The sequence below is a fragment of the Poecilia mexicana genome, unplaced genomic scaffold (assembly GCF_051168715.1).
Source record: "Poecilia mexicana isolate PSO_F unplaced genomic scaffold, ASM5116871v1 scaffold_3, whole genome shotgun sequence".
NCBI classification, from domain to species: Eukaryota; Metazoa; Chordata; class Actinopteri; order Cyprinodontiformes; family Poeciliidae; genus Poecilia; species Poecilia mexicana.
This window is the reverse complement of record NW_028263372.1, coordinates 17,503,611-17,520,821: the sequence shown is the minus strand read 5'-3', so window position 1 is coordinate 17,520,821 and position 17,211 is coordinate 17,503,611. Positions and strand designations below refer to the sequence as shown.

The window sequence follows — 17,211 nt, the reverse complement described above, 5'->3', positions numbered from 1 at the left end:
ACTTTCCAGGCAGTATTTATTCTTGGTCTAAACAGATAAAGTAATGTATGAATACACAAGTGCACATGAGTAAATAAAGCCAGCTTTATGAGAAAAAAAACACTTTATTTTAAAGACACCAGTAAAATCTGAATTTAGGCAACATTTATTAAAAAAAAAAGAAAAACATTTCAACTCATTACCTCCAGGTAAGATATTTCTGAATGTTCCATGTTGCTGTCTGTAGAGCTACCTCCCTTAAACATGAACAAATGCTGGAATGGAGGGTTTGTTGTTGAACACAAAAGCAAAAATATTAAAGACTCATCTTATAAAATTACGTATGTAAAAAAAAAGTATTTCATGCCTTTTTAGTGCATCATTAGTAAGCTGCAAGAAGATGGACAGACATTCTGCATTCAACATGCACAACTTCGAATGACTCACTTCACAAAATGCTGCATTAAGTCACCTTGTAGGTTGTGTTCAAATAAACTCAAATAAGGCACACTGGATTCAAGTCCCATTCGCTTTTTCTTAGGATCCTGTGTTGGACTGAAATAACTTTCAAATGTGTCCAGAAAAGAAAAAAAAATCACCTCAAGCATGAAGTGTGCCCTAAACTCCACAGATCCTGTTCTGTTGGCTTTAACGTGGGTCGTACATATTGGCTAGTTTCTGAAACCGTGGTCCCCAGTCGTTGAGGTAATCGTAGTCCTGATCTCCGTCCGAGCTGCCCGAAGCGATGGAGCTGAGGCTGCCGGCCACTGAGCCTTCTCCCTCGAAGTCGTAGATCAGGGCTGTGTCGTATGGAGGCACGTTGGGATCGTTGTCTGCAGCCTCCAAGCCCTGAGAAGTGCAAAAAAATAAAAAAGTTTACTAAGTTGTAAGAAAATCTACTGGAACGACAGGTTGCAATTTTCAACAGATTTTTGGTGTAGCCTGTTTAATGTTCAGCACCATTTGGGACATCATTTAATAATGGATGTTGCATTTTTATCGTTTATTTTTTCCTCATCTTTCCATGATGAACCTCATTTCCTGCATGAAAATGTAAGTAGAACTTAATCTTTAAGCAAGAGGTCAAATTCTTTCTTGATTTTACTGAGCTAACTGAGTTAATTATGAATAAAGATTCATTTTTGATCATTTTCGACACAAAGTCTGTTCATTTGTAAAATACTCATTTGACCCTCTTTGGCATTTAGTTTTTAAGTTTATCGTTCAGCTATAGAGGCTTTTTGCCTTTGAAAGCTGAGTGATAGCTGGAGCGTCTCACTTCGTTGATGTAGTCCTCGATATCAGCGGGATCTGCAGGAGGCCGCCGGGGGTAAGTGGGGGAGGGCAGGTTGTGTGGGGCGTCCTTCCTGAGGGGCTGCTTGCCTCGAGGAAGGCCAGACCCCGGGTAGAAGGACCACGGGGCGGGAGGCGCGTCACGGGGGTTCCACAGCAGGTCAATGTTGAAGGCGTTCTGTCAAAGGTGAGACGAGGAAGCGTGTGCGCTGATAACACACAGGCGGGAAAAGCAGATCTGCAAGCTTCGACGTCAGCAGGTCACCGCCACGTCTCCCGGCGAGCCTTACCTCATCCTCCTCACCGCCTCCTTGCTCGTCGTAGTTGAGGATGTTATCGCGTATGTCGTCCTCCGATTCCCCGACAAGCAGACCCGATCCTTTCTTTATGTGGTGACGTCTCCCGCAGGCATTTATAGCCACAGCCAGGAATAGCAGCACTACAAACAAGAAGCGGTCAGTTCATATTTGACCGTATTACCGCAACTAACTAAAGAAATCAGGGTTTACATCTCAGTGGACCTGAGATCCACTTTGAACTATCTATTCACATCTCATCCAGGCTTGTTTGTCACAGTTCCAAGTTTCTTTTTGTAATGTAAATGAAAGTCTGGACATGATCTACGTGAGTAGCTGTTTTGTTTTTGCAGTTATCTCCTGACTTTTCTTTTTTTATTTTTTTAAGGACATCTGCCTTACTTGACAGATATGTTTTGTTATTTTTCTAATGTTGAAGAGATGCTGAGAGGAATGTGTTTCTGAATCATGTAATTTATCCACTGGAAACAGGAAATTATGGTTTCCTAATTAAAAGTTCTATGACGCTGATTAACTTAAAAAAGTAAAACACACATTTAAAAAGCACTTCAGGTATATGCTTAGAGTAGGAACCAGAGTAGAAGTTGATAAGTTTGTTAGAGAGTTCAGTAGATTACACTGAGCTTCATTTCTCTTGGATAAACCACTTCAGCTTCCTTCAATCTGATCTTTTGATAAAAGGAACTGGATTCATTACTTTCTATCAGAGTTTAAAAAGTATTTCTTCAGCACGGCACTTACCAAGTAGAAGAACACCAGATGCAATGATAATAATGAGAGCAATGAAGCTGATTCCCACTCTGGAGCCTAAGAAAGCCCCCGCCTCAGATCTACAGTCACCATAGGAGTCACAGAGACATGCGGTGACGTTGACTTGACTTAAAGCGCTCTGAGATGGGCTGCCGGAGTCTGTGACCCACACTGTGACTGCATACTCTCCAGCTTCCAGCTCTACAGTGGGCCGGAGGATGGCATGAGTATCTGGAGCAGCAAATATGGAGAAAGAAAAAAATATGAGGACACAGGATTCGTCATGTATCTACGCCCCCGCCCCCCCCAGACTTCACTTTCCTACCGTTGACTTTGGTGACAGTCCAGTTTGACAACAAAGAGTCAGGAATGACAAAAATGAAGGGAGCGGCATGTGGAGAACGATCTTCATCCACAGCAGTTAGTAAAAAACCAGGAGTCCTTCTGCTGCCACCCGCGCATAAGAAACGGCTCAAAGGGAGGAGCTGGGGAGGGAAGTCATTGGTTTCCTCCAGGATGATGTTCACTGCTGCAGAGGCTGAAGCACCACCGGCATCTGCACAAGCGAGCATGAATAGAAAACATCACAACAGTAGAAAATCTACAACGTAGATATGTGATCATAAACATTTCAGACATTTAAAACCCCACAATTTCTAAAGGCAGACAATGTGAAGCACGTCAAACTAATGACCCACAAATATAGTCATACACTCTTAACTCCTTACGGCCTTATTTAAACTAAATTATCCGGTCAAACATGTCCTAAACTAAATAAAGGTTATTCACTTAAATGTAGTACATAGCTTACAAAACATTTAGACAACAGTTTTTGGTTAATTTTTCAGCCAAATTAGATGCAACTGGCATAACTCTGGCCACTAGGTGGCAGCAGAAGCACTTTAATACTATCATTGGTTAATGTGTTGATTAAGTTCCATAAAGTTATTATTTATTAAACTTTTAAAGGTAAGTACATCCTTTTAACCATAGAGATGTACAAAATGAATGAAGCCCTTGAATTTAGGAGGGATACTTTCTCAGTTACTGTATGTTTTATATGGTGTACCTGTACTCGTTTACTACAGTAAGTACCTCTGAAAACAGTTTGAAAGTGAATTCAAAGTTTGCAGATTTTACTTAAGGAGGAGGATTTTTGTTATCAGCTTCTTTTTTGTTGTTGATTCTAAATGTAAGTGATTGTTTATTGCCGATACCATAAAAACCAACTTCAGAGATGTCTGTGTTGTTTATGTGAACAGACCTGTAACCTTGATGACTGCACTGTAAATGTTGTTTTTGACATGTGGGGATCTCATGTTGAAGGACCTTCTGAGGAAAATGTTTCCCGTTTCTCGGTTGATGTCCAGCCACCCCTCAGGGTCTTGGCTAATTTCAAATCTTATACCACAAACAGAATGGGAAAATCAGTCAATATTCCTTATTGATATGTGGAGATTCGTCTCTTCTGAGGTGCTGAGGTCCGTAGTTACTTACCTCAGTTCAGAATGGTCTGGGTCTGAGGCAATGCTGCTTTTGAGCAGCTTTCCGGGTTTCTCGTTCTCGGGGACCTGGATCAGTATGGGGTTCTCCTTAAAATACGGAGCCTCATTCTCGTTGACAACTGTGACTGACACAGTGGCAGAGCTCAGAGGTAAGTTGGGCGCCTTGATGCTCAGAGGATTGATATTTTCCACAGTAAGAATCAAGGTGTGCTCCCTTTTGACTTCATAATCCAGGGGCTGCAACACAGCACAGAAAAGATCATTTTTATAGCTTTGCTGCTGGACAGTAGGGATGTATACAACATGTTTACCTACTTTATGTTATGTAAATTTCAATTAAAAACATAAACCCCATCAAAGAACTGCTTGTTCAACTTTTGGTTTACATATGAACCAGTAGATGGTAGTATTTAGTTGTGTCTGACAAGCTCTGCTGTCTAGGAAAGGAACATCTTTCCTTTGCTGCACAGATTGTCACTCTGAAACTATTTTGAAAGATGCTTGAAATTTTAAATTATAAAGGTACTTTCTAAAAAATCTTGTGCTTTGCAAAAAAAAAAAAAAAACTGTTCTTAGTCTGCAAAGTCACAGGCAATTTCACACAACCTATTTTTTTCATTTGTTCTCCTGCCAGCTAATGTGGGTTTTAATTTTTATAAATTCTGTACATTAACAGGAGAAAATGACAAATTCCTAAGAAATCAAATATTATCAAGAAAAAGGGAGAGCATATAGCTGTAACTTATTTTTAATTTTTTTTCAACAATCCAAATCTTGTGAGGCTTTAACCCATCTAAAGTTCCCCTTAAACTTTTAAGTTTTAAAACATTTTCCATTTCAAACACAAAGTACAAATTTGATTAAAGTGAATAAAAAGTAAAAAATAAAGCAATGTTTGGATCTTGAGTCACTTAAATGCTTCAATCCCATCAATCCTAATCCGTCCCTAGAAAATGTTTCCCGGGTCGCATACCTTCACCACAGTCAGGATTCCCTGGTTGGTGACTGGATCTGTCTGGATGGCAAAGTTTCCAAATGGGTCATGAGACACCGTGTATTTGACCTCCCAGTTTCCTGTTCCAGGGTCGTCTCTGTCCGTCACGCTCACTCGGCCAATCTCGACGTTGTAAACGTTCTCCAGTGCCTTAATGTTGTACTACAGGCAGAGCCAAAAACACAAATCAGAAGATTTAACTAATGTCATTGCTGGAAGCCACATTGGGTTGTGATCCATTAGCTCAAACTCACTGAGGTAGGGTGGAACTGGGGTGCATGGTTGTTGATATCCGATACGGTGATGATGGCTACAGCATCACTGATTAATCCGTCGCCCCCCATATCAGCAACCCGCAGCTTTAGCTTGAACTCCTTCACCACCTGGAACACATTACAGCATGTTGAGAGGAATCAATCAAGCCGTGATTATAACTATTCAACAAAACCTATTGGGCCAGAGGTCAGGAGAATAAATGCATTGCACATGCATAAGAATATTTCATTTCTGCCATATTTACAGTATTTGATTAATAGTCAATATTGGAAAAAAGATCATAGCAATAATTCATTATGCTCTGTGTACAAATCTTTCTGATCTTTAAAATCAGGTTGTTAGCGTCCCACCATGGTGCCAGATCTCGAAAGTTTTTCTTAATGTGTAGTTTTACTGATGTTTAAAATGTACAAACCAAGAGGAACATGGTAGTGCTCATCCTCGATACAGTCCTCATTGCACAATGTTCAAATTCGGTGTTTCCTTTTATCCGCCAGTATCTCTGTGTTTTATTTACCTCTCGGTCCAGGCCCACATCTCTGGTGTAAATAGCTCCTGTTTGGTTGTTAATACCAAACATAGTCTTGTTTACAGCATTGGGAGGAATGCTCTCCTGACCGACGATGGAGAAGCCCAGCGCTGCGTTTTCTGTCATCGGGTCATCTGCATCTGTGGCTGAGACTGACATCACCAATGTTCCTGTCGAGGAGATTTGAAAGTTTCAGCCAGAGAGTGAACTGTGTGTTTGACTTAGCAGTGGAACGATAAAGCTGCTCTGATTATTGTGTCTGAAGTTGCAGCTAGATGCACGAAGACACAACATAGGATACAAATTGCTTCAAAAATGGTGAGATTGTTCAAGATATGACGACTGACATTTGTTTCGTTGCCATGTCACCATGTTTGCTGATAGTTCTTAAAATGAGTATGATTCACATTGTTCCTCCGATGGGCTTTAAAATCAGCACCTAGTCGCCATGACAAATGATCTCATGAGTGACATGCTGCAAGTGTATGTAAATGCGAGAAAAAAAAATGTGAAAAGCAAAGGTTTTACTATTTTGAGTTAAGTCCTTCAGTGGAACTCAGTCTTTCTTCACACCTGAATAAGTTTTGGTTTCGCATTTACACCAGCACCTTGTAGCCTGGTAAAAATCAGCCCCTTGTGCTACACTTTGCTTCCTCCAGAGGATCTGGGGTCTATTTTTAGGTGATTTATATGTATGTCTGGTCATCTAATCTCATCAGAGTAGTAATTTAGATGTTAACATACAACAAAAAAAACAATACAATAATAATAACAACGTGAGTAGAATAGGCTGAAGGAGACTGGATTGAACTGCTGCTTTATCATGACTCCTGACACACGCCTCTTTCACCTTGTTACTTTTGACCTGACATTTATGTAAAACTATTTACTTAATGGGTACAAAACAGTGAAAAACCTGCCAGATTTTATAAAGTACTTGTCGTTTGGGGTTGTATGTTTTTAAATCACGTGCCTTAAATAAGGGTGACAATATAGTGTTTAAAACTTAAGGTGACTTTTTAAAGAACAAAAAGACAAGAACTGTCAGCCTTTGTATTGTATGTGTAATGTATTCCTCTACCTGGGACAGAGAACTCCTGGACTGACCCAAAAAACTGCTTTTGGGTGAAAACGGGCTTGTTGTCGTTCTGATCCAGCACCACTATCTCGATGGTTGTGGGGTTCTCCAGTCTTTCTCCGCTGGGGGACAGGGCGAATGCCTTCAGCTGCACAGACACACAGCAAGAAGTGTTTTTTAATTACATGTGTGATTTATGAAGTTATTCCTCAGGTTTTCCACAAAGGACAAATCAAACAGCAGACAAGTATTTTTATATATATATATATGAGAAATGACCTGGCAGAAAAATAAAGTGAACATACATTCATGAAACGCTCGGATATCTCTCCCGAGATGCCCGTAACAGCCCGGGAAAACTGACCTCTAACCGTTTGTGCTGGTGTTCGACACAATGATATGTGAACTCAGGCAGAAACAGGAACTGGAAACACATGCAAACTCCTACAGAAACGCTTTACGGTGTATGGCGAGCTGCTCTGGGTGATCGTTCTTTAATGAGGTCTTACCGTAAAGCTGCTGTGCTGCTCTCTGTCCAGCGGCCTCTTGCTCCTGATCATTCCTGTTTTATCATCAATCTCAAACAGGTTTTTGGGCTCCTGGTCCACCCCTGGTCCCTCTAGCTTGTAGATCACCTCTCCTGAGAAGATTTTGTCTGATTTGATCTGGGCAGAAAAACAAGAAAAAAGTTGCAGGTCATTAAAACCCCGCAGGAAGCCGGCTAGCAGGGCTGCAGAGAATCTGCTCCGAACACCAGATGTGAACACGGGGGACAGCAAGTCTGGAGTGTTTAAACTCAGAAGGTCCTTCGGGATTTCAGACTAATAATAACGAGGAGTCATTTTCTGGATTTTGTTTCCATTTCTTCTGATTTGTTTGTACGGCACTTTTTAAAAGTAACTCGGTGGCTCTGCTTGAGCTGAAAGATTTACACCAGCAGTCTGCGTCAATTCTAACATGATATTTATATTTCATCTGCCCATTTTAAACACCATTTTCACTCCAGCAGAAAAGTATTCATCACTCACCTTGATGAAGCCTTCAAATAATGTAATTAAAACAAACTAAAATAAACAAAGTATAAAATGGATTTACTTTGTGGTTCTGGATCAACATTTATTACATCACACACGTTGGCGTCAAAGCTGACGTCATGGATGAACTTGATGTTTTCACATCAGGAACATATAAAAACTGAAATAAATAAATAATTTCAGCTCAAATTATTCCAATAAATGGTTCTGAATTGTTTAAAACATTGTGACTAAGTACAAAAAGTTAAATCTGAGTAGTTTTTTTTTTTAATTTAAATTTCTTAACATTTGATACATTCTGGTATATTCTTCTAAAACTCAGAGGCGCCTACCACTGAGAAATTAGTTCATGAACTTAAACCTTACAAAAGATAAAGATAACCAGAGTAAATAAATGGGGAGTTTTCAAATGATGATTACATTTATTAGTGAAAACTACATCCGCATCCTATCTGCCTTCCCTGTTAAGATGCAAATTAACTTTGATTTAGGATCTGCCTGGCTTTCTTTGATTGACATAACTCTGAATTTTGCCTTCTAACCCTCAAAAAATTCCTCAAGGATGATAGTTTGATGCCTTTGTCCTGTAATTTACAGTGAGTGTAAAAATGATTGCATTGCTGACAACTGCTCATGTAAATGCTTTGATGTGACAATTTTACCTGGACCAGGTTCTCAGGAACAACTTTGCTGTTCTCTGAAACTCTGATGGGGGGGATGATCCAGTCTCTCTTGACTCTTATCATCCCTTTTCCTCGATTTCTCCAGAGGTAAAGGGCGCGAGGGTCCTGCTCTGCCTCACTGTGGCGATACGCAGCAGAGCTGCAGACCTGGAGGAAATATGGTTGGCAGCAAGTCAGATCAAAGTTGAAGCTGAAATACAATTTTAAACTTCAGAGACCTATGCTAATTTAAGATAAACACTATATAGTCACACATATTCGCAGCTGCTTAATTTCCTGCTATGCTTTGATTTTCCCTATGGTCAGACAGAATGGATAACTAATGTGGAATCTGTTCAGCTTCATGTTTCACCCACTAAAATCAGCTTTTGCCACCTTGCTTTGATCTGGGTGCAAAATTATTTCAGGACAAGGAAACACTAACGCTCATACTCTTTTTTTTACAAACTCTCCATCATCACATTGCTGTCAGGAGCGCAATCACACATAGACGCACACATGAAACACACACTCCCACAGCAGCTGTCGACAATGGATTTAGATCCTCTGCTTTCCCACCCGCACTCACAAATTCCCCTTTATGCTCAAGCTCTGCACCTGACTGGGAGTTTGGGATCACCTTACGGATTTGCTCCGCTGTACGAATTCCACAGGCACACTCATTTGCGCACTTTCTCACACTGTGGGATCACATGTACACTATATGCATGACCACCAACCAAACACCCACTCCCACGCATAAGATCATGTACGCGTTTCCTTTGGTCGCTTCCTGCTCGTCTCTGGGATTTCACTGGAGTCAGCGCTACTTCTCACATGTTTAACAGCTCAAAGACGTAATCCTCCGGACAAGGAGAACGTGCTCATTTCTGTGTTTTCACTCAGACGTAACTGAATACTGACGTCCCAATGCATGCATACCCTAATTGTGAATAAATCTTCAGGATGTGGCATAATACGAATGGACCGAGATCTTGGGTGCGCTGCACAGATCAGCTGTCGTGCTGCTGCACAGTGCAGGGAAGAACGGCAACCATGACTGGCATCTGCAGGCCGAGTCAGAGGGAGGCTAATCTTAGACCGTTTTATATCCCCGACCTCCATCTATTCAACTCATTCTGTCCATTAACATCCCCCCCACCCCCACTCTGACACGTTTACACCCACATTCCAGTAGTCCCCGTCACCCTCGCAGGTTCCTTATGGTGTTTATATATTTCCATATTTAACACCTGGCTTTTATTACTTCCTCACTGTAAAACATGTTCCGAGTATCTACTCAGTCTCAAAGTCAATAACAGCTGATTTCCAGTTGCGTTTGTAATTATTGAACTTAGTAAAACGTCTTATGCTTTATGAAAATGAGCACATTTGAGCTTCGAGGATCACTGTTTTACTTTGAGAATATGGATGAGTTACTGGTTAAAAATAACTGAGTTAATGAAACATTTACACTCCTGTGTGACAGGTAGTCGGGGGAGTTTATGATCGGAGATTAATTACTTATTAGGATGATGGGAATACAATCAATTTTACATCAATATTTCCGTCATAACAGGTCAACGGCTTGGTAAAGCCTAAAAATCATGTAAATGACTCATCCTGGAACCAAAGTACAATGGGCTCCAGGCACAACATAAAACATCCCAATGCAACCAATCAAATCAAGTTTGTTGCCAATCTTTGTACTTAAGACTTTTACATACCAGCAAAGCTTCATCCACCTCGTGTCTCTTAATTTTTGCAATAAATCGCGGAAAGTTCAACTAAACTTTCCTTAAATTGTTAAAATCTTCAAACTGGTGGACTGCCCTGCAGTTTAGAGCAAAGTTTTTTTTTAAGGAAATGTAATGTAGAAAAGTGACAATGTGAGTTTTTTTTTGGTGCATGTAAGTTGTTGCCACAAACGTAAAATAGTAATAATTTTAAAGAGACACATAATTATTGACACACATAAAGAAGTGAAATTTCATCGTTACATGAGGAAGAACACCGTTTGGAGAAATGGAAAACATGGAAATTATGTTCAGATCAATTTGCCAAAAGCAAGCCTTATAAGTACAGTAAAGTTATTCTGCAGATGGCTTGACAAATGAACAATGAAGGAAACAATTCACACAGTAAAAAATAATTTTATACACCACATTGTTAGGAGAATAAAGCATTTTGGAGTAGAGTTATGATATGTCATGTTTCCAAGTTTAATGGACAAAGGTTTTCCATTATACACAACGGCCACAACGAGTTCCAGCTTTTCCGGATCTTGAGACACAGAAAGGAGAACAGAAACGCTTACAAGCACCTAAAAGTACCAAACAGGCAGCTTGTAAATTCACACACTTCCTGTCAGAGCGCCATACTTTAGAAAACATGACATTGTGCTGTGCACAGTGGCTCCTCTGAGTATCTGCACACTGTTGTAATGCTTTTACCAGACAAGGATGCAGTACCAGCAAAGTGTCACGTTACCAATTAGACCAGTGAGGGTCTTTTTTCTGACAGGCCGGGTGATGACACCACATGCTGCAGGTTAACTGTTTCAGAGCCTTTTCCCAGATACTCTGACTGCTCTGCCTCCCAGACGAGTCCACATCTTGTTTGGGGATGATTTGGTCTCACAGCAACAAAAGGGGAGGATTATTTGGCAGGATAATCTTCCCCAAATTCAAGAATGACCGCACTTTCCCAGTGGTGTGTTGAGAGGAACATTAAGACAGATTAAGCTAAGAGATCTCATTCTCTTAGGGGAAAACATAGGGTTCTCTTTAATCAAACACCCCAACACTTTCAGTTTTATTTGCAGTGACAACTTTCTTGTTATGTTTTACATAACAAGAAAAAAAATCAGGTTTATATGGTTCACATGTAGTCCAAAGTGACATTCACAGACAGTCTATCAAACGTCTCTGATGTAAATTTTCTTTTCAGAAAACAGAACAGAAATATAAAATGGAAACCAAACACTCGCCTGACATCACAGTGGGGGAGCAGCTGCGTAGCGAGGGGAACACAGATGTTATGTAGCGTTATGGTTTGCAGCAATCAAGATGGTGACGATAATCAAGGCAGCAGCAAGTCAGAAGACCATTTAGGATTCATATTTGACGGGAGCACCAAAGAGAACATTAATACTATTTTCAGGGCAGATAAGAGGAGTGCAGGAACAACAATAGAAAGATGAGCCATTTACTCACTGAACAGCAACAGAGGGAAAGCCTGGGGAACTTATTTTGGAAAGTTGAAAGTATTTTTTTTATATAATTTTGGATAATATATGATGTAGGGATGGGTGTTGGTAGTTGTTGAGTGCTGTGGGGTGGATTTGTGTTTTTATTTCTTTCTACATTAGAGTAACTGACAAATAATACAGACTTGAGAAGACCTTAAAACTGTCCTGGTTTTCATTTATACTGTTTTATTATTAAAGTGATGAAAAAGCCTGCTGCAAAACATTACTCTTATGTTTTATGATATGTCTGAGGATATCTTGCTGAATGAAAACCCCATTCAGTAAGCTCACATAAGGCTTACTGAATGATGCTTTCAGGATGACATCGCCTTTTAAAGTTTGCAGACATAAACAAAAGGTTCTGCTGCATGTGCATTGCGTCTTTTTCTCTCGTCTGCAAATTTAACAGTCACTCAACAACTTGAGTCAGTTACATGACTTAGCAGAGGCAGACTGTCTCCTTGGCCAAAGGCCAAAGGTTCGACAGGTGCAGAAGCCAGTCACTTCTGCTCCTCAGCCACACATTAAGCCAGTCTGTCATTCTCTGAGGGCCCCACAAACACACTCTTTGCTAAGTCATGTTAGCTTGCAATGAGCGGAGCATTCTATTTATGATCCCTCTACAAGTATGTCCATTTACCATGGAGCAAATGTCTGAGCTTCAAGAATGCAGAGCAAGGTCATGGCTTTAAACTGAATAAAACACAGTTACAAAGTTCCATGACAATGCAAGTGGAAGATTAGATCCTCTCTTGTTGCTCGAATGAAAACATTAATTATATATATATATATATATATATATATATATTAGTTAGCACAAAATACAATGTTGGAGAAAAATCACTGATTGAAACAAGTAGCTAAATGTAAAGCTTGTTTTGTGTGATAAAATAAAAAAATATATGTTTTTTCAGAAAAATCTGGAGACGAGGAGACAAAGTTTTTCACAGGCAAGGAACTCCAAATAGGGTTTTCACACAGCTCTTGAAAGTTGTTTGATTACATATATATATATATAAAAAAACAAAAAACGGTGCAACTGGAAACTCCATCATGACTTTGCAGCTGGCTTACTCTAATGCAGGACCTTCAGATCAACTGAGCAGCTAGTCTTCCATTTCTCAGTCTGTAAAAAAATAATGAGGTAACACACAGCAAAGGAAATTAACTGCTTTGTTCATGTGACCCATTTCATGAAGCGGACGTAGTTTCGGTAACCTTTGCTCCTTCTGAAACTCTAGGAAGTTAAAAACAGTCTGCAGGTAACGGGCGAGGCGTAAATTTAGACTCGAAATTCTCTGACTGACTCGTTTCGAATGAATGAGACCACAGCGCCAGCTGGTCACTGCTGCACACTCTGGATTCATACCTGATTTCATGGTCCAGGAGTAACCCACGACTAGTCTTTCCACAAGGAGGCACAAATGGTGTCACGTGTGCATCTGGCAACAGCTGTGGGTTCTGCCCACTCCCCACCACAACAAACACCCAACAGGCCTGAACCTCTCGCTTCAAGCACAACTAAAAGGTATCAGGTGACACATATGAAAGCCTCAGCTTGACTGAGAGGTGTTAATGGCTACAAGGATTTCATTTTGGTCGTTAACTTATTAGAGAACTTTTTTTTTTTTGGCTTTTGAGCCATTATTTAGAAGAGAAGCAGCAGAGAAAATGTTTTTTTTTTTTTTGTCCAACACCATCACGTACGATCCACCGTAAAAAGAAAATAGAACGCCGTGTGGCTGAATGTTTTGGACAGTTTCTGACAATCTTTCTAAAGTTTTATTTGAACTTTTGTATTTTTTTTTTTCCCCCCACACATTTTCAGTCCAGTGGCAAAGTATTTTCAAAGAGAATTTACTTTTGTTTGCTGATGCATTTAACTCTCCAGGTTTTAGAGGGAATGTGATAAAAATGATGATGATCAGAAAAGGCGTGGATCTTTATTGTCTACTTCAACACACCTGAGTCAAATAATGACATCACTGGCAGGAAGGAAAACGGAGAACTTGATAGCCAACTGAGCCATTTGATTTAGGTCTGTTGGACCGGAGGCACATCTAAAAGCTGCAGGACACCGACCCTGGAGGACTGGAGCCGATCGCCTCTGAGCTGAAGGATGAGTCATCTTAAAAGTGCTGTCTGTGTCTGGCCTCTGCTGGATTTTCCCCCTCTTTCTAAAAGGGACAACTGGTCACTGCTGCACCCTCTATATGCAGAAACTACTATTTTCTGTCTACGGTTTTGTAGGACTCCTTCCACTTTTTAAATTTTAAACTCAAAACCCACAAAATCTTGCCATGAATAACAAAACAGCCACAGTTCCAAGAAAAATCTAAAAGATGTCCAGAAAGGAAGAAGAATAATGTATTCAAAACACTTTAAATGTTCACAAGGAGGTTTGACTGCCTGGAAGAAGATAATAAAGAAATTAAGAAAAGTTTTAAAGCTTTAAGACACACTGAGGGAAAAGATATTACTGAACAAACAGTCTTATCCAGGTGGGAACATTATTTTTTATTTTAAACCCCAATATGGGTTTTATGGTCTTTTTCCAAAAATTGTAAAATAACAGTACTGAAGCCTTTTCATATTCAGCATTGTGGAACAGAGCCATTTCACTTTTTTGTTTTTGTTTTTGTTTTACATCTGCACAAACTTAGATCACACTACAAATATATTTTAGATTAGATTATTTACATCATACTTTGTGATCAGTGATGAATTCATTTTTACTAAAGATAAAAATAGAAATTTAATGATATTGAAACCCACTCAGAAAAACCTTGAAAACAGTTCTGAAATGTCCTCTTCAGTTTTTGAATGAAGTACATGGTTTGGCACAAGAACTCAACTTGGAGGGAGCAAGTTAAAAATCCTGATTTAGGACTGAAAAACCTGTTTGTTCATACCTCAGATAAGGATTCCACTGAAGTTCGGAAACATGTGTCACTAATCTGTCACAATAGTTTTTTTTAAAAAAGTGTTTTATTCTCCACAATGAGTCAAAACTGTGGACAACAAAAGAACCATCTGTTTTCGGTGACCTTTCAATCAATCGATCCCTGGAAAGCTGCAGGAACAGTTAGCAGGCAGAAGCAAATTCGGTAACTGAGAAGACGTGAGTCACTTGCACAGCCACTCCGACATGCACGGATCATAGCACTCCCCCTCAAGAGTCGTCGGAGGCCAATTCACTCGTCTGCTCAACCTGGGCTGAATTACTGATCCAAACAGAACGAAAAGACTGATGGCATTTGGATGTGTCGTTGGAAATAAGACAGTTTACTTCGTCATCCATTTGGAAATGTCACGCTGGCGTCTGCAGACGCGGGATGCCCCGAGTCCTCTCTGAACACATCTGGGGTCTCGTCTTCTTCAGAACACTTCATCATCCCCTCTCCGGCGTGGATGAAATGTTTAGCTCAGCCGAATGCTCTGATTGCAGAGCCGGCGTCTCGCCTCCATTGATGAAAATAAGTAGATGTTCAATTGAGGACATCATTCAGGTATAAAACATAAATTGTATATCTCAGGAGCGGGGCAGCAAGAGGTCGTTCTTTAAACAAGATCATGCTCTGCAGAAACAGGAAGCTGAAAGCAGGGGAAGGAGAGGGCAGTCGCTTCAAATGGTGCAGCTAAAGTGCAAATGGCTTATATTCACAGAAAGCAAAGTAATGCCAACTGCTATATCCTGAGGCTTGTTCTGATGATTCATTGCACTAAGAAAGTCAGAAGGAATATGTCTTTCTCCTAGCTCAGACAGCTGTGCTTTAAGGTCAAGAAAACAATTTAAAAAGGGAGAAACACCAAAGTTTAAAGGTGTTTTATCCTTTGAATCTATACACGAAGACCAACACTGAAACTTTTTACAAACGATCACATTCCGTTCATTTTTATTTACAGCGGATTCACAAGAGATGTTTGTTTTTCTTACCTGACAGAGCAGCAGACTCAGCAAGCAGCTCATCAACCTCCACAAAGCCATCCTCAAAACCAGGTCTTAGAACCTCAGTCTACACAGACCTCTGACCACAGCCAGATCTTAGCCTCCTCTGTGGCTTTACTGCACAAAAAAAAAAAAAAACTGGCCAAAACAGGTCAATTTCCAAACCTTTCTCTGTCTTTCCCTCTCTGTCCTTCCACCGTTGCAAGTCTGTCCTTCCTTCCCTCTCCCAGCATCTGTCTCCAACAGCTCCACCCTGTCCATAGCTGGGGTATGTCTCACAGTCGTGGGGTAAAAGGGGTTAGAATTTCAGCAGCAGGCCTCCAATGAACCCCAGCACATGTGCTGTCACTCACAGGCCTGATGGAAGAGAAAGAGAGAGAGGCATGAAGATAGAAGTGGAGCAGCTGCTGGCAATGAAGACAGGAAATGGCGAACGAGGACGTTAATTTTTTTCTAAACAGCGAGACAAGAATGCAAAGAGTGGGATTAAAAATAAGTCCAAAGAACGATGCGAGTCTGAGTCTGCATTTTAACTTTTGCCTTTCTTCCAAGCAGCAATTTTTTTTGTCTGCTACTTACAAATACGTCAAACTAGATGAAAAGTATAATTGAACAATTTAGGAGTAGGGTAAAATTAATTTCTTTCCCAGATTTGGATGGAGGCATTAATACCAGAGATTAATAACCGTGTTGCTTTTGGGCAACAGAGAGCCACACACAGTAGCAAGAAGGGAGCGCAGCTTTGAGTTGGAACAGGGAAACAGATGGTCTGGATCTGTCTTAAAGCCTAAAAATATTCAGCACCTCAGAAGATCAAAACAACACCACATTGTTTTCATTCATGAGTTGAGAGCACGGGTCACTTTTCAAAAACTAACGACAAAAAAGCTGCACAGGGTGGATACACTTCTAAAAAAAAAAAAACCTTGATTCAACAATAGCAATACATCTTTAAGACTGATAAAAATAAATAAATAAGCCCCTTTCAAAAATATCTAAAACACTGACGAAATTAGACATTACAAATAAAAATATCTGCTATCAAAACTGGTGTTTAGTAATGAATGATCGTGGTGGAATTAAAGCCAGCAGCAGCTTATTAATGGTTGAAAAACATGGTAATGTTATGAATGAAAAAACCATGTTTACTGTACAGTAGTTGCCTTTATTTCCTATTTGGCCACCAGCATCCATCATTACATATTACATGTCACTCTTTCCTCCTTCTGTCATTTACCTTAGACTGCGAAGTGGAGAGTGAGAAAATCAAACTTGGTCCTGTAAGGTCATAATGGAAGAATGTGATGATGGAGGCGAAAGAGGAGGCAGGAAGTGTGAGGATTCAACATGTAGCTATGCTGGAGTGAGTGCCTACCTACTGAGACATGGCGTGTTACTGGGACTGGTAGATGTGGCAAGACGCATTGAATGACAATCCTCAATTAGTCAATCATGAGAGGTTTGCCAAGAAGATGATTACTTTTGATCAGCTATTCCTCCACAAGTGTTAGGATTTTTGAGGCGTTTGTGAGACAGTTTTGAGAAATTCAGGAGTACGGCGAGTCTCCCCGTGCAAACTTTCTACTTAGCATGTT

General features: G+C 40.2%; 1 protein-coding gene across 1 annotated transcript; it reads right to left on the bottom strand.

Annotated features, from left to right (window-relative positions):
• Position 1: 1 nt before the first annotated feature.
• cdh15 (cadherin 15, type 1, M-cadherin (myotubule)) lies at positions 2–16,837 on the bottom strand. Its single transcript, XM_015003980.2, has 14 exons — positions 15,605–16,837; positions 8,418–8,585; positions 7,231–7,386; positions 6,725–6,869; positions 5,632–5,813; positions 5,093–5,221; positions 4,818–5,000; positions 3,837–4,081; positions 3,604–3,740; positions 2,665–2,895; positions 2,331–2,570; positions 1,563–1,711; positions 1,259–1,450; positions 2–828 (listed from the first exon to the last, which is right to left on the bottom strand). The coding sequence occupies exons 1-14, from the start codon at positions 15,653–15,655 to the stop codon at positions 628–630; spliced, it is 2,409 nt and encodes an 802-aa protein (XP_014859466.2). The 5' UTR covers positions 15,656–16,837; the 3' UTR covers positions 2–627.
• Positions 16,838–17,211: the final 374 nt, after the last annotated feature.